The sequence below is a fragment of the Erpetoichthys calabaricus genome, chromosome 11 (genome assembly GCF_900747795.2).
Source record: "Erpetoichthys calabaricus chromosome 11, fErpCal1.3, whole genome shotgun sequence".
In the NCBI taxonomy this organism is placed as follows: Eukaryota; Metazoa; Chordata; class Cladistia; order Polypteriformes; family Polypteridae; genus Erpetoichthys; species Erpetoichthys calabaricus.
Genome location: NC_041404.2, coordinates 68,634,703 through 68,660,208, shown reverse-complemented (window position 1 = coordinate 68,660,208; position 25,506 = coordinate 68,634,703). Strand labels below are relative to the sequence as shown.

Genomic DNA, 25,506 nt, shown 5'->3' with positions numbered 1-25,506 from the left:
CCTTTGGACCTCTCATTGTGGATTATCTAAGTTTCTGCTCATATCAAACTTTTTTTCTTATGTTTATTTCAGCCTGTATTCCCAATGTCTAAGGACATGGAAGATGTTACACAATCTGGAAGTACAGACATTGAAGCAGAGGAGGACAGCAGTGAACCACACTGTTTGGGTGAACAGAAAGAATCATCACATGGAGGTCAGAACTCATTCAGAGACTCACTATAGCTTTTTCCTTAAGAGATATTTGAAGGTCTGCGGTGGGTTGGCGCCCTGCCCGGGATTGGTTCCCTGCCTTGCGCCCTGTGTTGGCTGGGATTGGCTCCAGCAGACCCCCATGACCCTGTGTTTGGATTCAGCGGGTTGGAAAATGGATGGATGGATGGATGGATATTTGAAGGTTCAGAGGCCTTTTTGAATAAAACCAAGAAACATTAACGTTAATTCAGCAATTTGAACAAAATCATCAGTGTACAATTATTGCACCTGATGACCCACTCAAGTTATATTAAGTCAGTTATATTATTACATATCATTTTCATAACTTTATTAATGTGAACAAAGGAGTGGAAGGTAGCAATGCAGAGATTTCACTCGAGCTCCATATGTGCAAAGCATACAATTATTCAACTCAAAATTATATATCGAGCACATCCGCCTCGTTTAAAATTGTCCAAAATGTTTCCAGGGCAAGATCCAACCTGCGGACGCTGCAATCAAGTTCCAGCCTCACTGGATCACATATTTTAGGCCTGCACCAAATTAACATCATTCTGGACAAAAAATTTTAAGTGCCTTTCAGACAGCCTTGGTGTCACAATCCCTCCTAACCCATTAACCGCTGTGTTTGGTGTACTCCTAGATGGGCTTAAATTGGAGAAGGACAAACAAACTGTGATTGCCTTTACTACACTATTGGCATGTAGACTTATTTTGCTCAACTGAAAGAATCCTAACTCTCCTCTTTTAAGTTAGTGGGTAACTGATGTTTTATATTATTTGAAATTGGAAAAAATCAAATTCTCACTTAGAGGATCTGTGCAGAACTTTTTCAAAACCTGGCAGGATCTAATCAATAACATTTTAGAATAAGCTTTTAAATCACAGAGGAAGCAGATTCTCTCCCCATTTCTTTTTCTTCTCTATTCATCTATTTACTTATTTTCACTAGCTTTAAGTTTTACTCTGCTGGCCATGCTCTCTTTCTCAGGGGTGGGGGTTGATTTGTTTTTGATCCTATTTTTGTAAAAATTGATCTATTTGTATGGAATGTTGTGTGATTACAATAAAATCAATAAAATTAAAAAAAGAATAACAATGAAGCCAATGCAGCAGTTTTGACCAGTACAAAGCTGAGATACAAACAATATGTATTGTAGTTGGATAAATATGCTAACCTGTGTAATACGAAACAAGAATCAATATGAAAGTTTGGGGATTCCACCCTGTATAGTGTCAGATTTGCACCAAATAACTCAAACAACGAGTAGTTATAAAGCACTGAGTCATAACATAAACTGCTACTTAAAACAAATGCTCCGGCTTTATAGCTCAGGGAAAGGAAGAGGTGTGTCTTCAGGCGGAAGTGAGGTCAGCAGGGTTGTGAAAAGCTGCCGGAAGTGGAAAGAGATTTAGACAGGTCTGTCTTCTGGAGGTCTGCAGGAGAGGAAGAAGAGGTATTAGCTCAATGAATTAACCCCACACTTTGTGTTTTACTCCCACTTAAGCCCTTAGACTGCTTCCCATGCACACGTGTGTGACACCTGTTATAGAGGAGTGTATTCTCAGCATGTTGAAAGCTTCAGATTAAGGTGGGCTGCTTTGTTCTGGAGCAGTTTGAGAGGTCTGATGAGCACAGTCCTGCCTTGTGATAATCCTGAGGTGATGGGTGTAGTTACAGAACTGTGCTGACAAGGTGGATGTGTGTTGGCAGATCTTAGTGGATTTGTACTGTGTAAGGAAGACAGCTGTTGAAGTTGCTCAAGTAACTTTAACATATTGTTGCTGCTTTGTAATTTATAAAACTATAGATTTTGTAATTTGTAAATAGTTCTTATTTTGTGTAGCATAGCAGTTTAGTTGGAGCCATCGGAGTGATAGTTAGCAGCCTATGGGTGAGTGAGAAACGCAAATGTCATTGACCAGACTTTGGAGAAATCCTATTCTTACAATTTGAAAAGAGAAAGAGGTGCAGAAACGGAATCCAGAAAGTAGACCAGTGCCTAAACTTTGGTTGAGAAGTTGAATAACAAGAATAAGTCCTTCATTTGTGGTACAGTAAGGTATGGACTGGCTTTCTGGTGTTATCACTGTGACCATCGTGAGTATAGACATGTCTGTTGCCAAGGCCTGATTTTATACACTTGTGAAGTTTGATAGGGTGTGATAAGAAACACCAAAATAAGTCAGGGGTTCTCAGCTTGGGGTTCACATCATAGTTGCAAAGTGGGGGCGGCATGGCAGTCGTGAGAATCATGCTGTGATAAACATGCAGATAAGTTGCCATATATAAAACTGACAGTTAAAGAAGCTGATCTTATTTTTATACTGCATTTACTCCAATTTCAAAGACAGTTGTCCATCTTCAATGTAAGGAATTTTAAAAACAAAAAAGTTAAGAATCTCCTCATTTAAAGGAATACTACACAAAAAACTGATATTATTTACAGTACTGTATATCTTACTTACCCTATGTAGTTTGTAATAATGGGCAAGAAACATTTTTAATCTTATGCTTTCATGCAGAAGAGATAAACACATTTATGATTTAATACAAGCTAATGGTGACCAATGATCTATAATGGCAAATGATAGAAAATGAATGAAAAAAGTCCATGAAAAAATGGAAAATGAATCGTGTTACACTAATTTCACATTATGCTGCTTTGTTGTGGGTCATATCAGATATGTCAACTGAAGTCACTGATCTCCTCTCTGCACCATATCAAATTATACTACTGAAAATCGCAACCTATTCCACATTTATCAATGCACTCATGTTCACTCCTTTTTCTGACAGCCAATTTCATGCATGGACGTGGCACTGTTTGTGGAATTTGTAGGGTTAATAGCCACAGTGAGGTCAGTAGCAGTGTCTGCTCTTTAATTTGTTTTCCATTCTGTTAAACAGGGTGTGAAATAAATAGCCTTGACACACAGAAAAAATGTTTGGGGCAGCTACCCATATACTTAAGCCCTGGCTGCAAAAGGCAAAATAGGTTGCACAGATATGTACAGGATTGAGTCCAACATAGAACTGAACATAGGAAGTGGTCTGGGTTTTAAGGCAGGGAACTGGAAGTGATGTCTGGGTGGGCAGGACCAGAAGTGACGTCTTCATAGCCAGACCCGGAAGTGATGTCAGGGTGGCCAGAACCGAAAGTTACATCTTCATGGCCAGACCCTGAAAGTAACGTCATTGTGGCAGAATTTCCAGTGTTTGGTCTTCAGGGATAACAAAGAAAGATTGAACACACCCCTCCACCCCCTGGTCTGGCATGGAATTACCTTCATTTGGTCCTTTTTTAATTGCCTCCCATGCGCACATGTATGACAAGTGGTAGTTCTACTTTGAAACTAAAGCTTAAGCTACAGGGCCCCTGATCCCAAAGGGTCCCCAGAACGGACTTTAATTTTCATCTCTCCATAACTTGAAAACTATAAGGCATAGGAAATTTTTAGTTACACCACTTGCAGAGATGTACTAGTTACATTTTTTAAAAACTTAGTGGTGATCTGATGTGGAGCACCCTCAATGAAGAAGATAACAGTGAATACCCAGACTTCATTACTGGTTGTGGACCCCCATAACAGTTTTAGGTTCAGGGTCCTAAAAATGTACCACTAATTTAATCGAATGTCAAATACAAGACAGCCAGACGGACGAGTTTCTCTTCTGTTTGCTTGTTTCTTTCCTCTTCTCTGCATTCTATGGATTGTACTTCTGGATGAGCATTCATTGATTCATTTGGTTGTTAGCCCTCCTGTGTACACCACCCGCCCCTTCGACTAACAAGAAAATCAAACATATTTGATTTTATCCTAGCCAGTCATATACTAGTTGGTCTCAGTCACTGGGTATGTCACAGTAGATGATCAGCTTCATGGGAGCGGGTCGCCAACTGCCTCTGATTGGCTTAGATTTTGTAAATGAAATCAATGACTGAAAATCCCTGGAAGAAATGTCTAATGTGATATGGCCTTTACTCGTGTTGCATATTCCACATGTCAGTTATTCAGGTGCATGCTAGAAATGGGCAAAATGTACGCAGTTTTTGCTAAAATATTGTTAAATTGATACTTCTGGAAAAATCCCATGTGACTTGTGCTTCCTGTTTTTGATTTGCGCCACTTTTTCTAGACATATTTATCAGAAATGACATATTCAAGGGATCTCAATTGTTAACTAGGCCAATTGTGTGGCTTCCAGAGGCCTGCTCTTCATGCTCCACAACCCTACTGTCATCTGGCACAGTGACTTTCTGTTCTGGTTTTTACCTGTTCTTAATTAATGTATTGTGTTGAAAGCTTTTAAAGCAAATGTATCCTGTTTTTTCATTGGACTAAGTCCATGTTTGTTATCAATTTCCAACCTTAGTGACTAGTTAGAAAATAATTTGTGTTAACAGTCTAAACACTCCAAGAATCAAACTGCAAATTTCATGATTTTATACCATTGTTTCTGGCTATTCTGAAGCCTTTCTTTTACCTTTCTATATTTTAATATGGTTTTGAATAAGCCTTGTTGACTCCACTATTTGGTATTGAATTGGAGGGTATGGTGAATAGTTTATACAACTCAGTTTTCCTTCAATGCCTATCAGGACTCTGTTTCTACCAATATTATCTTAAGCTGGGAAGATCTTTTAGGGTATTTGTGTTGTGGGAAAGTGAGTTGTAAGTGCCATGGTGGACTGACAGGCATACTGGGTGTAGTAGAGAATGATTTCTTGTCCGGCTGGAAGAATATAAGAGATTCTGCTAGTCCAGCAGAAGCTAGAGGCCAGGAGAAGTTCCATTCCTCATACAACAGGTCTCAGTGATCCTCTTGTGGCATCCCAGTCTGGATATCCACAAGGATGCATGAGAGTTGGGATTCCTTGGTGCCACTAGAGGGAAGGACCTCCCTGGTTACTATGTGACCCGGAAGTTTTTCCATTAGGATGCACTGGAAGCATTCCCTTGTCATGCTTAAAAGGGGCATGCTGCCTCACCTCAGAGAATCAGAGTCAGGAGGCAACGGGTGACTCTCACCAGAAGGGCGGATGGAGAGAAAAAATCAATGTGTCTTGTGATTGTGTAATTACTGATTGTGCAAATTGTCTATGATATGGTGTGTAGGGAAAAGTAATTTATTTGAACCCAGGACTGTGTTAGATGTTACTGCGTCTGGGGTTTAGGGGCTCTGTGGTTACAGAGTACACAACATAAGGCATATTTATGACACATGCCTTATTCTAGGATAGTGTACTGTAGATACAAGTTATATGACTTTTATATGGGTACAATGTGTGCATCCCCATATTTTCATTTCAGATATGGATTTTAAAACAGTTTTGACTTTATCATATTATTGCTGACTTTATGATACTGCTTACCAGTTTTTATTGCCAGACGCCTGTCACAGTAGGTGCAGGCTCTTCCTGGAGTCGCACTAGATAGATAGATAGATAGATAGATAGATAGATAGATAGATAGATAGATAGATAGATAGATAGATAGATAGATAGATAGATAGATAGATAGATAGATAGATAGATAGATACTTTATTAATCCCAAGGGGAAATTCACAATTCACTATTCCCTTCTTATGACATGTGTTGCTCATTTTGCAGAGGGAAGCCAAGTGGACAGCAGCCCAACCCTGTGTGAGGATGAACAACTTCCTACAGAACAACACGTGAGACTAATCAACAAAGGTAAGAAAGGTAGTGTTGCTGTCCCTTCTTGTCTCCTTGCCTGGTAGTTTCATGGATTCGTGTTTAGGATGATTTAAAAGAAAGAACGGTCCTTGAAAAGGCATGAGTGCATGTAAGCTTCACTGTGACAACTAATTTAAACAAAACATGCTACGTTCAAATTACAAGGCTCATTGCTCAATTCCAGTTTTTTTCTTAGATCAGCTCATATTCATAAGTACAAGTGATCCATATCTAACTGTAACTAATATAATTGTGCACTAGTCATCTGTATCGCCAACAACAAAAAACATATTTGTGAGACAACTCAAGGTATAATGCTGCATTTGTCACGTGGCGGAGCTGGGAAGTCAGAAGTCACAATTGCATCATTTGCGAACTCCATGTGTTCACACTACCCAAGTGGTAAAGTAAACATCAATGCCCTTATGAAAGATGGTGTTTCAATAAACGCTAGCTAATTATTCTCTCTAGTCCGGATCGAAGGAGAAACTAATGAGCATGAAAGGCCCAAAACAGAGTGTTGTCATGCCTAAAAAAGATTTTTATGTTCCTGGCCACAATAAATAGTACTATTTCTGCTTGGAAGCTGCATTTAAAAAACTGCACAAAACAACCATTGAGCTCAATGAATGAACAGGAGCGCATATCAAGCTAACATACAGTAGGTTAGTCCATTACTGTTCATTCTGGTAACGTTAATGTTTACCTTCTCAGTATTCAGTATTATGGATTGAGGTGAAGTAAATTTTTCTAATAAACAAATTAAACCCATAAAGTGTTACTGTACTTCCTGATTGTGGTGTATGTCACCATTTTGGATTGATGTTACAGTCTGAAGTTGAACAAACTCGGATTTGAGAGACCAGGCCCGAGTTTGCAAGTAGGAATTCCGGGTTCAGGGTGCGTTTTCTGTCCATTTTCTGAGTTTTAGTCGAATGCAGCATTAAAGCAGACAGTAGGGATGTGCTAGTAACTAATATACGCATCATATTTTTCTGTGGAGGGTGGCAGTTTGTCAGTTGTGCATGATAGGTCGAGAAGGTGAAAAAAAGCCAGATGACTAGCTTTTGCTGTTTTTGCAGCTATTGCTGGCACTGCTGAACCAAGAAATGTGTTGGTATGTGAAAGGATCCAGCAATGGAGGGACCATGACTGTTGTCACAGCTATAGCTCTGTTTCATTGTTGTTTTGCCACACTGCCAGTGCTGATTGAAGACAACAGCATTTAGCCCATGCGTACATGCAAAAATCACATGAATTCTGATGTGACACGTCTCGTTTATGTTGCGTGGCAACAGATCATTTCTTAATCAATTTTTTATTTGTTTGTTCTTATTATTAGATGTTCAATACTGAATGGGCACCTTTTTTGTATGCACAATCCACATATGACAATATCAAATTTACATAAATTTCTTATTTGTTTGTTCTTACTATTAGATGTTCAGTTTCTATGTGCATGTCATTTTAATGTGTTACCATCTGTGAAAGGCACTATAGAGGCGTCCCACCCGAAACAGATTGACAACAGAGGCACGTGTACAAATCAAACAAAAAGTGCTTTTATTTTTCTTCACCCGTGGGGCACGTCTTCCCTGTGTCCCACCGGCTCAACACAGTCCCACACAAACACACCCAAAGTGTATCCAAAACAAAAAGCAAAAATATACTCCTTCCTCCAATTCCTCCCAGGCAGCTTCGTTATCCTCCTTCCGACTGTGGCGCCTCAAGTAGTGGCTGCAGGCTCTTCTTATAGCCCACCCGGAAGTGCTTCAAGTGATAATTAACCTAATACAGGCTGCACTTCCAGGTGTGGCTGCATTCCTGTGGCCTCGATGTAACCCAATAGGGGTTACCACCATGCGTTCTGGGAGACATAGTGTGCATCCCATGGTAACCCCCGGATCCAGTTTCAAAGGGGCGTCCACACATCCCTTTACATAATCTAGTATAATTTATTCTGCATATATGTCCAAGTAACATTGTAGGTTTTTATAATGTTTTTTGTGAAACTGCATATATTGCTCTGATCAGGTATTTCACAGTTGAATTGGAAAGAATTGAGCTTTTGATTCCTGTTTCTGCAGCCATGCCATTTAGTTCTCCATTTTTTTCTCCACTGGGTCTCTATTAACAATAATATGTACTTATTTGTAAAGCTGAAAAATGGTGCTAACCTAAATGTTAGAGGAAATGTCTTCACAGGAGGTAATGACATTTGCATCTAGAAGAGTTCATCAGAAGTGACTTTTAAAATATTTAGGGATAGAAACAAATTTTTTAATCAGCCACTCAAAAAGGTAAAATCCAAAATGACTCCCTTAAAAATGGCAAATGCAGAATGCAATGTTGTTTTAATACTTGTGGGGAATAAAATAAAAAGGAAGGTATGGAGTCTATTTTAAAACATTGAAAGTGATGTTTGCTTAAATTCTCTGTTAAATTAAAAAAAGACCTTAAAAATATGAAATAAGCATTAATTAACTCAATTCATTGCAAAATAGCTTACATTTATTTTGTAGTCTGTATGAGAAGGAAAATGAACATTAAGGCTCCTGTGACAGCTGATGTAGTAAATGAGTGTCAATGTTTCCTAGTGGAGCTCAATAGAAGATAAAAGACAGAGTTATTTTCTGAAGGCAGTGGCATTCAGGTGCTTAGAAAGAGTTCCTGGAACAAGCAGCTCTCCAGATCCCACCGAATGTTAGAGTGGTTTTGCAGGAAAACTTTCTTGTGTGCTTATTACTCAGATTTGATGTGCCTTGTGCTCAGGATCTAAAGATTTTAGATGTTTTGTTATGTTTTAAATTATTGGCCACTTGGCTATTTACAACTACTGTACAGTTTATATTAACCATTGAAAAGAGGTTACTGCATATCTTAATACTAACTCTTGGTCTACACAATACTCTTGCTTTCTTGTAGTTGTATGTCAACTATATAAGTATACAGAACGCTTTAGTAGGCTTGCATCTTCTACTGTGTTCAGCTACGTCCTTAGGGGCTCATTCAGTATTTGAGATTGTCTTTTCTTCGTAATTTATGCAGAGATTCATGTATCTAGAATTCTAATGGTTGGAACTACAGATGTAGTTTAAAAATATATTGCTTACTCAGAGGATCCTGCACTCATACTGCCTCTTAAAAAAGAAACCTGACGATATATAAAGACTGTTGTCACAATGAAGGTGAAATAGCACTCTAATTAAAGCAAAACTCCTTGTGTCTTTTTTCAGATCTCATTCTACCTCCGCCTTTCTCCAGTGGGGTCTTTGTTACCCAGTCTGATGGAGAAGCGCTGCCCATCTGCACCCCTCCTCAGTTAAGCAGGACTGAGCTGACACCTGTGGCTCATAGCAGTTTTCCACTTTGTCTCAGTAACGGCCATGGACATGAGAAAAAAAGGCTGCACTCAACCTCCACCCAGAAAAGTCAGCACAGCTTAAAGTCCACAGCTTCTCAAATCCAACAGGTAGCTGGCAATGGTAAGCTGGTTTCAGAAACACATAGCATTTTTCATAAATATTTTAAATGGCAAAAAAATTTGAATTAATTAATTTTTTATTTTTTTGTTATTATAAATGTAAAGTTACAATTAGCAGGATGTTGTGCTTGCTCAAACTTTGTGTCAAACAAGATTAAATGTGCAAAAATCATTCATGACTAGCAATAGGCATACAGAAATTAATATTATTAATTTTCAGTTCAGTTCATCTTCTTTTTTGTAATGTAATCTTCTCCAAGTACAGGCTCAGTCAGTCATTCTGTTACTTGATATTGTGTCTCAGCAACCCTTCTCAGTCCCCCTGGGAAATTCCCAGATACTCCTAAGCCAGCGAAGACAGAAAAAAAACAACAGTAATGTGTACTCCTAGTTTACCTCGGCCAGTAAAACTCTTGATGCAAAGGACCAACAGTTTAATGCATGGTCTCCATCACTCCATATGCTATTATGGAGAAAGAGGACCACAGTCTTGTGAATCTTATTTTAGCAGCTTGTACCTAAAATCTCATCCTTTTAGTGGATGACCCAGAATTGATAAAAAAATGGGTGAGTATGGAGACATAAACTGACTAAAGAGTCAACAGCTTCATCCTAGGACTGACTTTTTTCTTTACCCTCATCTTGTATGCACTCAGAATTGTCGCCACTGTATGTGTCTGTTGATCAGATTCACCCGTCAATGTATGCCGTCTGGAGTTTTGTAAATTCTTGCACTTAGGAAAGCTACTCCCTCTGGATGTGCTGAAAAGACACCTTGCCTGACCATTTCACAATCACATATATAGTGTGGTGATTGAGTGAACTGGTAAAGTCCCAAAAATATTTGGGGTGCCGACCGGACTTCCCCTTTTTAATATCTTCTTCCTAACAAAAGGGTTGAAATTAAATAAACAGGTGCACAAGTGTGGTCCACTGTGGACCCTAAGCTTCGCAATTTCGTCTGTCTGTGTACTTGTATATGGTTGAGATGGCAATAAAGTTCGCTTTGACTTTGACTAGAACACAAAATATGCTTTAGGATTGTCTAACTGTGAGCTCTGCCCTGCATGAATTTGAGTCTAACTGAGACACCACCTTACAGGGATGGGGTTTTTTATATGTTTCCATCCTGGAGGGCCAGAAGTTGAGGAAACAACATTAGCAAGATCAGTCAGCTTCCTGGGACGTCTTCTTTGTGGTGCAGAGGGAATAAACAAGACTGTTAGCAACAATGCCCCCTTTTGACCTGGGGTAGTACTGCATATTAAATCAGACCCAGCAAGGTGATCCTCAGATGGATATGCATGACAAACAATATATTTTTTACTTTGCTCCATGTCATGCATAACGATCAAAAATAAAGCTAAATGTCAAAAAGAAGAGGTGTCAGATCAGGTCAGTAAACTGGGTATTACCCAAGCCTTGACGTCTTCATAAAAAGCCAAATTTCCCCCTAGGGACAAATAGATAGATAGATAGATAGATAGATAGATAGATAGATAGATAGATAGATAGATAGATAGATAGATAGATAGATAGATAGATAGATAGATAGATAGATAGATAGATAGAACTCTATCTATCTATCTATCTAGATAGATAGATAGATAGATAGATAGATAGATAGATAGATAGACAGATAGATAGATAGATAGATAGATAGATAGATAGATAGATAGATAGATAGATAGATAGAACTCTATCTATCTATCTATCTATCTATCTATCTATCTATCTATCTATCTATCTATCTATCTATCTATCTATCTATCTATCTATCTATCTATCTATCTATCTATCTATCTATCTATCTCTTTTCCAGGTCCAAAAATGTGTGTAAACAGAATTAGTAAACACCCATAATCCCTCAGATATCCATGGAAAGACAGAACTTTTCCCATGTGTAGGATGGAATCAGCATTCCTTTTATTAAATTCAGAAAATATTCCATTCCTTTTTTCCAGCAACATGGCGTTTAAAATGTGATTGTAATCCTTCATTTACTAAACCATATCTTCTGATCTTCATTTTTTAGAAGAGGAGAACGATCATCATCAATACAATACTTTCAAAATACTGTAACTGACCAGATTTTATCCAAACCAGTAGCTTTGCTACTTTCTACAAAAATCACAGTGATGTCATAGACAAAAGTACACCCACCTTCACCACATGCCTTCTCTGAGTTGGACATGATTCAGGATTTGGGAAAGTATCCATCTTTCAATTCTTGGTGACCTTCCTAGTCTAGGTCAGTGTCTCCCCAAATTCCATCCATCCATCCATTTTCCAACCCGCTGAATCCTAACTACAGGGTCACGGGGGTCTGCTGGAGCCAATCCCAGCCAACACAGGGTGCAAGGCAGGAACCAGTTTCGGGCCAACCTACCGCAGGACACACACACGCACACCCACACACTAGGGACAATTTAGAATCGCCAATCCACCTAACCTGCATGTCTTTGGACTGTGAGAGGAAACCGGAGCGCCCGGAGGAAACCCACGCAGACACGGGAAGAACATGCAAACTCCGCACAGGGAGAATCCGGGAAGCGAACCCGGGTCTCCTAACTGCGAGGCAGCAGCGCTACCACTGCACCACCGGCTTACAGTTTCAATAACTAAATCTACCTTTTTGCTTTTTCCTAAGTATACCTTAATGTGGATTAAGCAGAAACACAGTGTAGAGCCTCACTTTGAAATCTTTACAAAGTATGGAATTATTTGGAATTTAGAATTACAATGAACAAATCCAAATCGTATTATGTAATATCATCTACTGTTGAATTCTGCTCTGTACTTGTAATATTTCTACTGCACTATTATATTGTATTGAGGATTACGTGTGTTTTGTTCTGTGTATTGTATTGTATTTGCCCCTTTTTTTGACAGCCACCGCACACCCAACCTGGCTAGAAAGGGGTCTCTCTTTGAACTGCCTTTCCCAAGGTTTCTTCCATTTTTTCTCTACAAGGGTTTTTTTTTTTTGGGAGTTTTTCCTTGTCTTCTTAGAGAGTCAAGGCTGGGGGGCTGTCAAAAGGCAGGGCCTGTTAAAGCCAATTGCGGCACTTCTTATGTGATTTTGGGCTATACAAAAATAAATTGTATTGTATTGTATTTGAAAAATGTTATAAACCTTGATGTACTGATTCTTCTGAATGCCTCAGAAGTAATCAAGAGCTGTAGTTGCAGCTACTTTTGTAAAATACTAAACCCAGCTTGTTGAAGTTTGGCAAAAAAACAGCCTCAAGCAGAGATAGCTGTCTGGAGGATGCTCTCAGGGAGATGCTTGCGTGGCGGATAATGGATACTCACATCTCAATTAGATACTTTTCTGTGATTTGACAAACTCTTCCCCCAGGCTCAAGTTGAATGCCTTCCATTAATAAGAATCGATGTCCAATTCCAATAGTTGGTTGGCAATCAGTAGCCTTTAGTGCTGAGTGAACACAATTGCTGATTTTATGATACTCTTTCAACTCCATGGTTGTCAACAGCATCTGTTATTAAACGGCTGTTAACAGACTTGCTGGCACAGCAAAAAGGCTAGCACATCAAGGCCTCATACTGCTCTCCTGTATTTCTGTTAAAAGAGTACTCACAGTTCTTCCTCTTATGTGTTGATTGCCCATTCTTACCAACATGTACATGAATCATAGCTTGGGAGGATAATAATCATGATGATGCAGGTAACAGAGCATTGTGACGTTAGCCTTCTGAATGTCAAGCACTTTTGAGCTTTACCACTTTTAATTTGAGTGCCCTTTGTGGAAGGTGCTATACACAAATTAATTCACTTTGAACAACACTGTCTGAAATACCTTTAGTGTACACCTTGTAGTTTTTGTCCAATATGAAGGAGATTTAAGCTGTTCTGAAACAAGTTTACACCATACACACCATGGGGTGTTCCACTGCTGGATTTGAATCCAAAACCTAATCGGATTACAGAGTGGAAAAATGAGTGAGTTAGTCTGCAACACTAAAGGAAAATTCCTTTCACTGGAGAGATATTTACAATTTCTCTTAGAACCATGGTAATGTCACTTTCCCATATTCACTCTTAATTCCACATCAGCATTACAAATAAATGTTCCATTAGTCAGGCAGTATGCCTTTTAAAGTTTCACCGAGAGTTCATCCAAACATGACACATACATTATGTTTTTTACCAAGATGATTAACCAGCAGAACATAACGATGGCTTGATTAATTAAATTGGTTGCAGCCTCAAATATCTGTGACTGAAAGCAATCCATGCAGAGGAGGTTCTTGTGTTACATTTGTTCAATCTTTGGACAATGAATCTTTATTTTAGTTAGGTGTTTCACAGACCATGACAGACTTTAAACAAGTAATAAAAACTGTGAAACAAGCTGCACAAGGTAGATACGTTTACACTACGTATTATTCTGTTTTATTAGTTTGCCTTTTGCTTATTTTAACATTTCAATACAATGCCCAATTTATAGTTCAGTAAGCCAAATATATTTATGTGTCCTTCATTTTATAGTCATATTCTAATCCCCCTTACTTCACCACACAGGACAAAGCAAGAGAGGCGGTTATAGTAAAAAGACAAATAGTAGAAGATGACGTGATTAGAGATATGTAGCAGCTTAAAGTGAAGAATGTTAACTTAGGCTAACATTAATGAGGGGCTTCCATAAACAAGAAATTTTGGAATTGTTACTTTTATTGTAAATAAAATTTCTCTCATTTTAAGTAGTACACACCATCATTTTCTAGAAAAACATATTACAACCACGAGAAAGAAAATGATTATCTCTCTTTTTATTAGTAAAAAAAATCTTGTGACAATACAAGACTTTTTTCCTGCGGCAAGACGTGATCTTTGGAAGAGAGATCATTTGAAGAGAGGTAGAGAGACAGACAGACACTTTCATGTCCCGCGAGATGGACAAGTCACATAATAATAATTCATTACATTTATATAGCGCTTTTCTCAGTACTCACACACACAGGGAGGAACTGAACCCACAATCTTCCACAGTCTCCTTACTGCAAAACAGCAGCACTACCACTGCGCCACATCATACTTACAACCTTTGGAGGCAAGTCCCGTGCTACACATGCAGAGCAGGTTAAAGATAATGGAAGTAGGAAAATTTGAAAGTCTCAAAAAAATGAGAGTAAAGATCACATTAGCTCAAACAAACAAAATATTACTTAGTAAAATAATGGAACAGCAAAAAGATATCGCATAGCGTTTGAGGATGTCTGGGAGACAAGAGAGACAAGGCAGTGAGACAAAAGAACAGGTGCTGTACAGGCTTTTAAATCTTTGAAGCGCTGCACGAAATGCAGATCACGCGGCACGGCAGCAGCAGCAAGCCAGCAGTTGATCGAGCAAAGAGGAGGTTAAAAAAAATTGTTTCCCATTTAAGAGGGGTTTCGGAGGAGCGGCCGCATCTCCTTCCTCTTCACATCGGCGCGTAGTGCTGGCGGGTGGGGAGGAAGGGGTAGCCGAGTGAAGTGCAGATTACGTGGCATGGCAGCAGCAGAAAGCCAGCAGCCTGATCAAGCAAAGAGGAGTTTAAAAAAATGTATTTGTTTCCCAATGTATCACCGTTTAAGAGGGGTTTCGGAGGAGTAGCCGTGTCTCCTTGGGGTGCATTCACCCCCCCTCTTCACTGGTGGGGCGGGGAAAGGGGTTGGCGAGTGAAATGAGTGGGGGCAAAGCCCCCTAGTTATTATTATTATTAAGGAAGCATAAAAATATTAGTGACACAGGGAAATAAAAAACACCTCTATTTTGTGATTACGGCTGACATTTCAACGTTAGAATTGCAGTTAATTTTGTAATTAAAGTCAAAATATGAAGGCATTTCTGAGGATTACTATGTCAGCACTGATCAAGTATGCGGTACAACCCCAGGGCAAGAGGGGGTGCTGTTATTAACTGTCTTGTCTCATCCCTCCAAAGCACAGAGAAGGTGACCCAGGAACCTGACTGACCATGCTTTCATTGCTTCCTCAAATCCTGCCCCCTCCAGTCTGAAACATATAAAGAGAGCCCAACCCAGGAATGTGGTGTCTCACTTCAACCCAAACTCGCAGCAGCAAACATCTCCCTGTTATTTGAAGGAAATGCATACTTTGTGTTCTAGCACCACCATGCGTCCTCTAGAAACAGAACCTGCCATAAATATGAACGTGACTGCAGTGATAGTTCAGTTCTGATATTAATTGTAGTTTTAGTTTTTATTTTATTTTATAAAATTAATTTTTATTTTTATTTTGTTCCAGTTTTCAGTGGAGTCAACAACATTTATTTTTATTTAGTTCTGTGTTTAAAATTTTTGTTTTTATTTTATTTAGTTCTGGCTTTTTTACATAATATTAGTACAATTTTAGTTTTTTTCTGTTGCAAGACCACAAATGGTGGCCTACACATATGTCAATGCAAGTTATGTTTCAGTCAACAAAATACACTCACAGTTCACAGTAATGCTGTTAAACACAGCTTGACTATCGATGATCAAACAGATCAAGTGGCCTAATGAGTACAGTCAGCAAGATCAAATGTTTCAACCCAAGAAACCAGTCTGTACAAGCACATTGCTGTTAAGCTTTAAACAAGCACGCATTTCAAGAGATTTGTTCATGTTGCAACAATGTCCATTGCACAGATAGCCACGCAGTGAAAATATTCACTTGATGAGTGCCTGTAATGTAGGTGCACAGACAAGGTCCTCGGCCACCGGTGCCAGCAGACTGTATGTTGACGATTTCTGCTGCCAGTACTGAAGCAGCGACATGTGAGGTTCAAGGCTGGTGAGGCACTGACTCCTTCAAAGACAGATTTACAAATCAATGAACCCTAAAGAGTAGCTTATTCGCTATTCATTTGGCAGCATGCACATTAACTACTGGTTATGTTTCATAGCTCATCAGCATTCTTTACACACACAAGGGTAAGGTACATGTTTGACTAAGAAAGAACGTTACATTTATAGCGGCGAGAGAGAGCGGAGAGAGTGCATTTGCTCCGCACCCTCTATGCGTTCTAAATTTGGCGTTGCAATTTCACAATTCATACTCATTCAATACAAATGAAAGTATAGAGTGGTGTACAAAAAAATGGATTTCAATTTTGACCCTAATTGAAATATTTAGTTGTTTTTTAAAAGCTTTTAATTCTGAGGCTTTAATCAATTTTAATACAGACTGTTCAACAAAATGATAACAAGAAAAACAAAAGAATATTTTATTTAAGGTCAAAATTGAATTTTTAAATATTGTTTTTTTTCTTAGTCTGATTCCATTTTAAAAAAAATTGGAAACCGTTTATGGTCTTACCTTTATTTGTAAATGAAGTCCATGCGTCTATCCTTCTCTATGAAAATTCACTTTGTTGTAAAAGTCCTCCTTATTTTCTTTCAGTTTTAAAAGTCTTAATCTTCCATTTTGGCAGTCAGTCGGAACTGCTGCAATGCACATGACCTTCTGATATCGCTAACTTATTGGCGCCCAGAGCATTTGTGTAGAAGAACAGCAGCAATAGCACCTGTTGGGCTCACATCCGCCCCCTTCAGGGCAGCACAGTACTGCCTGCCTCACCTTGTGCCTTTTTGCTGCGGTTTTATATCCGATCAGCATGACTAGATATGTCTGTCACACACATTCATTAAAGATATTAGCCAGACTGTAGAAAGTCAATGCGTATAATAAACACGTCTGCAAACATTATATTGGCGACATACAGAGTGACAGCAACAGGCACGCGCCAACTGCATGCATCAAACCAGTGTGTGAGGGAGAGCACAGTCTGAGGTGAGGTGAGGTTCGTCGCTGCCACACCTAACGTTTCTCCCCTATATTTGATCGGGAAATGTGCGAATTCAGCGATTTTGACTATAAACATTATGAAAACTATTGGAATCATACGGAAAACAAATTTATTGCACAGACCAGTGTACAAATTTATTTTATATTATCATTATTAGTTTTTTTACTTTTCATGGTGACAGCTGGTCCTGCACTGAAACTCTGACACTCTTTTTCTTCTCGCACGCTACATTTCTTTTATCGCTGTAATTAAAGTATTTCCACACGTTACTTTCTCGCTTTCTACCCACAAACATCTGTGCAAAACTCACCATCGTCAACCACAAGTGCTTAATGCTTCAACCCGACGAGCAAAATGTGCTCAACAAACAAATAATGGTCCTTTACGGAAGTTGCTCTACATGACTACAGTAGGCCCAAGGTACAAGATCACCACATAGTGAACAGCGTAACATAACTGAACGCTCAGGGTGACCTACAAACAACCCCTCTGCACGACTGGACCGGACTGAACGAAAATGCTGTTGCCGTTTTTTCGTTTTTACTCAATTTTCGTTCTTGTTTTAGTTTGTTCACATATCACTAATTTTTATTTTTATTTAGTTGTAGTTTCTCTGTTTGCCTTAATTTCAGTTCTTCTTCTTGTAAAACTAAAAACAATATTTTTAGTTCTAGTTCTCGTTTTCACTGCAGTGACAGCACATACATACAGTATCTGTCCAGGAATGAGTTTAAACAATTAAAGCTGTGTTTATGTATATTATATATCAGTTGAAATTGTTAAAACTGAACACTTTATTTCCTCAAGGCCCCTGACAATAGTTCAATGTGTTGATTTGCAGTGCTGTGCCCATTAATGAAAAACCATTCACCTCTTTGTGAAAACTGAAGCATGTGTTTCACATGTCTGTGCCTCATTCTGTGTGTAGTCATTTTGGGTACCCTCTCAATCTTGAAACCTTTGAGATAAAGTAGTTTGCAACAAATTTTGGTCATTATTTGTGTCAAATGCCTCCAACCACAAGGCATAGCATTTGGTTTTAGTTTTCATAAAAGTCCATGTCCAACAGTGCATTTTGATCTTGGGTGTGATAATGCCTTCTTCATATCCTTCGAGCCCTCCTAAGCTACGTGCCTTCAAGGTCAAACAGCTAGATCAGCAGTCTCACCTCATCTTGTGTAACCCTCTTTGGATTGCTCATAGGTGTAACCACTGTCATCCCTGCATTTGTCCGTTAGTGCCCTGAAATTAACTATAAGATTAATGTCTAAATTTTGAAATTTGAAATATCATGTTTAATCATAACATTGACTAAGAGATTAAAGTGGAAATTTTGAAATTAAACTTGAGATTCAAGGTTTGTTTTGACTCCTGCCACGCAACATGGCTAAGTGTTCATTAAGAACTCATAATTAGTAAATGTGTAAATATCACATATTACTAAAATAATAACAAGAATGTAATCAGATTAAAAAGTAAAGAGCTCAACTAATGTTCCAAAGTATTCTTCAATTTAAGAGTGCTGTGTGTACTGTCTAGTGCAACGAATTGTTCATTTATTATGGTTTACCAGGCAGACTAAATGCCACAAGGTGTTTTGCAGTCTTTCTTGGAAAAAAATTACAACATGCAGTTGTAAGAGACAAAACATTACAAAACTAGCCATGTTTTCTTTTTCATTTTCGGTAATGTATTACTATACACTCTATATTCAATGTGAATGGTGTACAAAGGTTATAGATCCCCTGTGGATTATCTGTATGAACGCTGCACAAAGGTCTATCTGTGATCCCATCATTTTCAGAAATCTTTTGGCTCTCAAAGCCAAACAGTCATCATATCTGTGCATTTATTTTTATAATACTTTAATGCACTTCAGTTTGCAGGACAGCCCTCTTTATCACAAAATGAAAGCACTCAGAGAAATAGTGTTCATGCAACCTAAAACCCAATGTTACTTATTTCAGTCTACTACTGCGTCAGCTGCTGCTAATAATAGTCTCTGCTTAATGTCCTTGACTTTGTCCTGTGGCCTGTCTAACATATGTTCTCGCTTTCCCTTTTCTCATCTCACCACCTTCCCTCTCTCCCATCTCAGCATCATCTTCTCTCCGTCTTTCAGAAACGTGTGCCTCAGCTCTGCTGGCGTGCCTCTCCTGTCATATTCTGGAGTGTCTGCTGCTTCTTCCTGATGGCTGCTATCTCTGTACAAAGTGTCTTTGCTCTCATTGCTGCTGTAGCCACTGCAGCTTACTGGGTCAGGTGGGCTCCTGTGCCCTCTGCCATATGTATCATGAACTATGTGGCTGTGCGCTCCCATTAAACTTCCTTCCTTGTGAAGCCTGCTTACATGCTTTCGACTGCTTAGACTTGGCCATGGAACTCTCTCAGCTCTGCTACCATTGAAGGAAAATCAAGAGATAGCATTACATCACATAAGGTGCCTTTTTTTTACTACTTTGACTTTTTTGTGTAACCCAGATTCTGTTTTGGCACTGTTTTCAGAAGATATCATGCTCTACACCTGCTTTTCAATATTTGGTAGAACATCTTTCTTTTATTTTAGTTAGGTGTTTCACAGACCATGACAGACTTTAAACAAGTAATAAGAACTCTAATACAAGCTGCACAAGGTAGATATGTTTACGTTAGTTATTATTCTGTTTTATTAACATTTCAATACAAGGCCCAATATAGTTCAGTTAGCCAAATACACTTATGCATTAAGTCCTTCATCCTATAGTTATATTCTAATCCCCCTTACTTCACCACACAGGGCAGAACAAGAGCAGAGGAGTCAGTCAGTCAGTCATTTTCCAACCTGCTATATCCTAACACAGGGTCACGGGGGTCTGCTGGAGACCAATCCCAGCCAGCAAAGGACGCAAGGCAGGAACAAATCCCTGGGCAGGGCGCTAGCCTACCGCAGGGCACACACACACACACACACACACACCAAGCACACACTAGAGACAATTTAGGATCACCAATGCACCTAACCTGCATGTTTTGGACTGTGGGAGGAGACCGGAGCACCCGGAGGAAACCCACGCAGACACGGGGAGAACATACAGACTCCACGCAGGGAGGACCCGGGAATTGAACCCAGGTCTCCTTACTGCGAGGCAGCAGCGCTACCACCGTGCCGCGGAGGTTATAGTAAAAAGACACATAGTAGAAGATGACGTGATTAGAGATATGTAGCAGCTGAAAGTGAAGAATGTTAACTTAGGCTAACATTAATGAGGGGCTTCCATAAACAAGAAATTTGCAGTGATTGGCCCAAAGCTATATTGGTCCTGAATACGTCATCAGCCCCTTGCTGGGTACACACTCATAAACAGGGCCACACCTAAGCAAGTTAGAGCTCCTAGTCTAATGAAAGTTCATGTTTTGGACTCTAGGAGGAAACACCTTTGAAAGTAAGTGGTGGTTGGGAATTACAACAATGTTGGCTTTGTCCAAATATAATGTGTTGTTGCTCATTCTGCTATAATGTTTTAAAAAATGCTACTTTCCTATCTGTGTTCTCAGAATTGTTAACGATCCACTGAAATGAAGGCTACAGTCTGTGTACACTGTATCCAACTATTGTGGCCAGGTGTCCCATCACTTCTACTTCCATGTAACCTCACTACTTGTGCCCCTGGTTGTAATGCTTGGAGACTTATGGCCAAAATTAACCATTTACTTGAAATCACAGCCAGTCTGTTTTAGAGCACAGTCTAATCCAATTGAAGGGTTGCTCACAATCACCTGAAAAAGAGTTGTCTGTCACACTTCTAATGTCTCCTGATGTCTTTGTGTTCTCCCTATAGATTGCTGTGTGCACTGCATCCTTGCCTGCCTATTTTGTGAGCTGGTGTCATTCTGCTCTGTGCTCATTCAATGCTTGGCTTGTGGAGGGGGCTGTGGTGGGACCTGTTGCTGCTCTGCTGCACTTAAGGCTGGAGGGGTCTGTGGAGGAAGCGAGACAGGTTGCCCTACCACCTTTGAATGTGGGATGCTAGAGGAATGTTGCGAGTCCTCTGATTGCTTGGAAATCTGCTTGGACTGTTGTTCTATTTGTTTCCCTGCCTGATGACTATTATTAAGAAGGTCACCAGAAAGAGTTTCTGATGCAGCTTGCTCATGCTGACTTCCCAAGAGGATAGAGGATATCAAGTTTCCAAAGAAATCACTTTGCTTCCAAGCAGCGTCTTCACCACTTTCTATAAAGACAGGAAGGTCTTAATGATTTGTGAAAAGTGATCATGAGGAGTGATCTACTAGTTTTCATAAAGAACTTGTGGTCATTGTGTCTTCTAGACTGGCTTATGAACTAGGTAGCCGAGTATCCTTAAAGACATACAAATAAACTTACAGAGTAACAAGAAGACTCTGAAGACTTCATGAAGAGCAAAGAGGTCTTTAAATGTTCAGTTTTTCTAAAAGGTCCTTGGAGGAGGTCTCTGTGCATGTCAAAATTCCTCTTGCCTTTTTTGTAAATTGCTTCCACTAAAGGCACTCCTTTGCCTTTATGTAAGGCTGATTTTCCTACCATTGGGGCACACATGCCATGTTAGGTGATATATCTTCAATTATTGTACTATATGCAAAGGAGATGTTTGATTTTGAATTCTAACAAAATTAAATAATTGTTTTGTCAACTCATCTGTTCTTACAGCTGTGCATCTGTTTATTCCTCAAGCCATTATGAATGTAGTGAAAAGTCAAGCAAAATGACACCTTTTACTGGCTATCTAAAAAGATTACAATATACAAGCTTTCGAGGCAACTCAGGCTCATTCTGAGCCTGATTACTCATTGCTTGACTTTTCACTTCCTCAAGCCATGAATTTACCTATTCATTTTCTTTACCTTCTTACTCCTATACAAGTGTGTGGGAACGGAAATGGACAACATTCTATCACCCGGCTCATACAAACCCAGCCACTGTTTATTCCACTCACCAACACATAAACGTGAAAAAATGTGAAATATCCAACCTGGATCTTAGTTTAGAAAGATAAAACTTCCATTGGTCAACATATTCATCTTAAGGTTATTTTATCATCCTTCTGAAAAATGGGAGCAGTTAAAGGCTGTTAATTTATTATTTATCTATATTAACTGTATGAACAGAACAAAATAGAACTCAGAAAGGTGTTTGAAGCTGAAAAAAAGAATCATACCTTAAAATATAGTTCAGTTAGACAAGCTTTTTCCATGAGTACGGTGTTTCAGAGTGATGGTCACTTGAAGCCATTTTATAGCACCAGAGAAGCCATTTTAATACTCAAGTGATATACACTTACTGAAAAAATTATTAGAACACCTGTACGCCTGCTTATCCAATGCAGGTATCTAATCGGCGAGTCATGTGGCTACAGCGTAATGCATAAAAACATGCAGATACAGGTCAGGAGCTTCACTTAATGTTCTCATCAAACACTACAATGGGGAAAAAATGTGACCTCCGTCATTTCCACATGGCATGATTGTTCGTACCTGACGGGCTGGGCTGAGTAGTTCTGCAACTGGTGATCTTCTATCCAGGGAGCTGCAGTTCTGTGGATGTTAATAAGAGATGTCAAGAGGAGAACATCCAGACTGGTTTGAGTTGATAGAAAGGCTATGCTAACTCAGATAACCACTCAGTGCAACTGTGGTGAACAGAAAAGCATCTCAGAATGCACAATACATCTAACTTTAAAGCAGATGGGATATTAAAACAGAAGATCATGCTGTGTTTCACTGATGTCAGCCAAGAACAGAAAGCTGAGGCCTCAGTGGACATGGGTTCACCAAAACTAGACAGTTGAAGACTGGAAAAATGTAGCTGGGTCTGATGAATCTCAATTTCTGCTGAGGCACACAGATGGATGAGTCTGAATTGGATGTCAACAGCATGAATGCATGCACCCAGCTTGCTTTGTGTCAACAGTCCAGACTGCTGGTGCTATAATGGTGTGCGGAATGTCTTCTTGGTACATTTTGGGCTCATTAATACCAAACAATCACTATTTGTACGCCAAAGTTGATTGAAGTATTGTTGCTGACCATGTGCATCTCTTCATGGCATGTTTAAGTGGTTGTACAACAGGAGATTCGCAGCATGAATGTGCAGCTGACAAATCTGCAGAAATTATTAGATACAATCATGTCAACATGGACAAAAATCTCAAGGGAATTTCTCCAGCATCTTGTGGAATCCATGCCACAAAGAATTGAAGCTGTTTTGGGATTAAAAGGTGGCCCTACTCAGAATGGGTGTAGTGCTCATAATCATTTTCTCAAAGAGTGTACATGTAGAGTTTTCTTCATGAGATGAAATAAGGGTTTTATGATTCCAGATGTGGGGTTGACTTGTGTAATGTTTCTGGGGCAAACTTGAGTTTCAGATTTGTGGGACATCAAGTAATTCCTGTTATTCAGATTCAATATCCTCTTCTTCCTTGTCAAAGTTGGAGCCGATACCTTTACTGTCATCAGTGTAAAGAAGGAATCATTTCCCTGCTTCTTAATATAGACAAAAAGTACTGCAGAGCTAGAATGAAATCTCAGAAGTATAAAAAATAGAATCTTTGACTCTGGACTTCTGACCATTCATGCGTATAATTTACAGTTAGGTCCATAAATATTTGGACAGTGACACAATTTTCATAATTTTGGCTTAATAAAAGCATCACAATGGATTTGAAATAAAGCAATCATTATGTGATTGAAGTATAGACTTTAAGCTCTAATTTAAAAGGTTTGCCAAAAATATTGTATGAGCCGTTTAGGAATTACAGCCATTTTTCTGCATAGCCTTCCCATTTCCAGGGGCTCAAAGTATTTGGACAAACCAACACAATCATAAATATGATGATCATTTTCAATATTTGGTTGAACATCTTTTTACAGTCAATGACTGTCTGAGGTCTGGTACCCACAGCCATCTCCAAATGCTGGGTTTCTATCCCACTGATGCTTTGCCAGGCCTTTACTGCAGTTGTCTTCAGTTGCTGCTTGTTCATTGGAGTTTCTGCCTTCATTTTTCTGTGAAGTGAAATGCATGTCCAGTTGGGTTGAGGTCAGTTGATTGACTTGGCCTTTGAAGAATATTCCACTACTTTTCTTTGAAAAGCACTTGGTTTGCTTTCACAATATGTTTTGGCTCATTGTCCATCTGTACTGTGAAGTGTTATCCTATCATTTTGCAGCATTTGGCAGAATCTGAGCAGACAGTATAGCCCTGTACACTTCAGAATTCATCCTGCTACTTCTGCCAGCACGTCTTATCATCAACAAACACCAGTGACCGACATCAATTGGCAGCCATGCATAATCATGCCTTAAAACAGCCTCCACCATGTTCCACAGATGATGTGATATTCAGTGGATCATGAGCCGTTTCTTCTCTTCCCCATACTTTTCTCTTTCCAATATTCTGGTAAATATTGATCTTAGTTTCTTTTGTCCAAAGAAAATCCATATTACTAACCGAGAATGCTAAACCGGATGATGGACGCAGGCACATCCGGCCATGGGCCGTAGCTGCAAAAAGACGTACTGCGCCGGCGCAACAAACAGTCTGCGAGAGTCGGCTGAGGACCCGAGAAAGGCGGACAAAAGAGGGCGAGAGAGGCGGATGAGGGTCCGCGAGAGACGCAGGCGCAAAAAAGAGTCCGACAAGAGCACAGAAAACAGGAGTGAGCACATACAGAAAGGAGTCACAAAAATGAGGCCCAACAAGCACCAAAATAAGGAAAAAAAACATTAAAGAGTACTCAAACGAGGGGAAAGCACGAAACACATTGCACACGAAACTAAACACACCAAAAAAAAAAGAACAGACGAGCGCACAATAGCAAGGCACGACCATACCCCCGCCACCCTACAGGCACGGGACGGGACGGGACGGGACACACACCAAGAGGGGGATTCAACAAGCCCATGGAAGACCAAAAAAAAGAACACAAAACCACCCCACAGACCCTACAAGCAAGGGACGGGACACACACAAAGAGGGGGATTCAAACAAGACACAGGAACACAAAAAGAAACAAAACGCTCGCGCAACAACGATCCCCCCCACACATCCATAAGAAAAAATGTCTCGACTCCAAAAACGCAAAGCTCAACTAAAGCTTCTAACTAACGATGTACCTAAAAGTAAAAACTTTATGAACTGCATTAGATCCTACAATAGTTCATTTGCTTTTGCATATACCGGAGTAAATATCAGGCCACCAAAAGGCAATGGACCATACTGCTTTCGCATATGTGCACAAATACTGCATCGCATTGGAACAGTGCACCCTGA

The 25,506-nt window shown here is 39.5% G+C and overlaps 1 protein-coding gene across 2 annotated transcripts in view; it reads left to right on the top strand.

Moving 5' to 3' along the window:
- Positions 1-21,869, top strand: part of zgc:113363 (uncharacterized protein LOC791449 homolog) — a 39,861-nt gene extending 17,992 nt beyond the window's left edge. For both annotated transcript variants that reach the window (XM_028813291.2, XM_028813293.2), the window contains 4 exons: positions 73-196; positions 5,833-5,916; positions 9,156-9,404; positions 21,035-21,869. In XM_028813291.2, the coding sequence (XP_028669124.1) occupies positions 73-196; positions 5,833-5,916; positions 9,156-9,404; positions 21,035-21,297 (720 nt within the window). In that variant the 3' untranslated portion in view covers positions 21,298-21,869. The remainder of the gene's footprint in view (positions 1-72; positions 197-5,832; positions 5,917-9,155; positions 9,405-21,034) is intronic.
- The last annotated feature ends 3,637 nt before the right edge of the window (positions 21,870-25,506 follow it).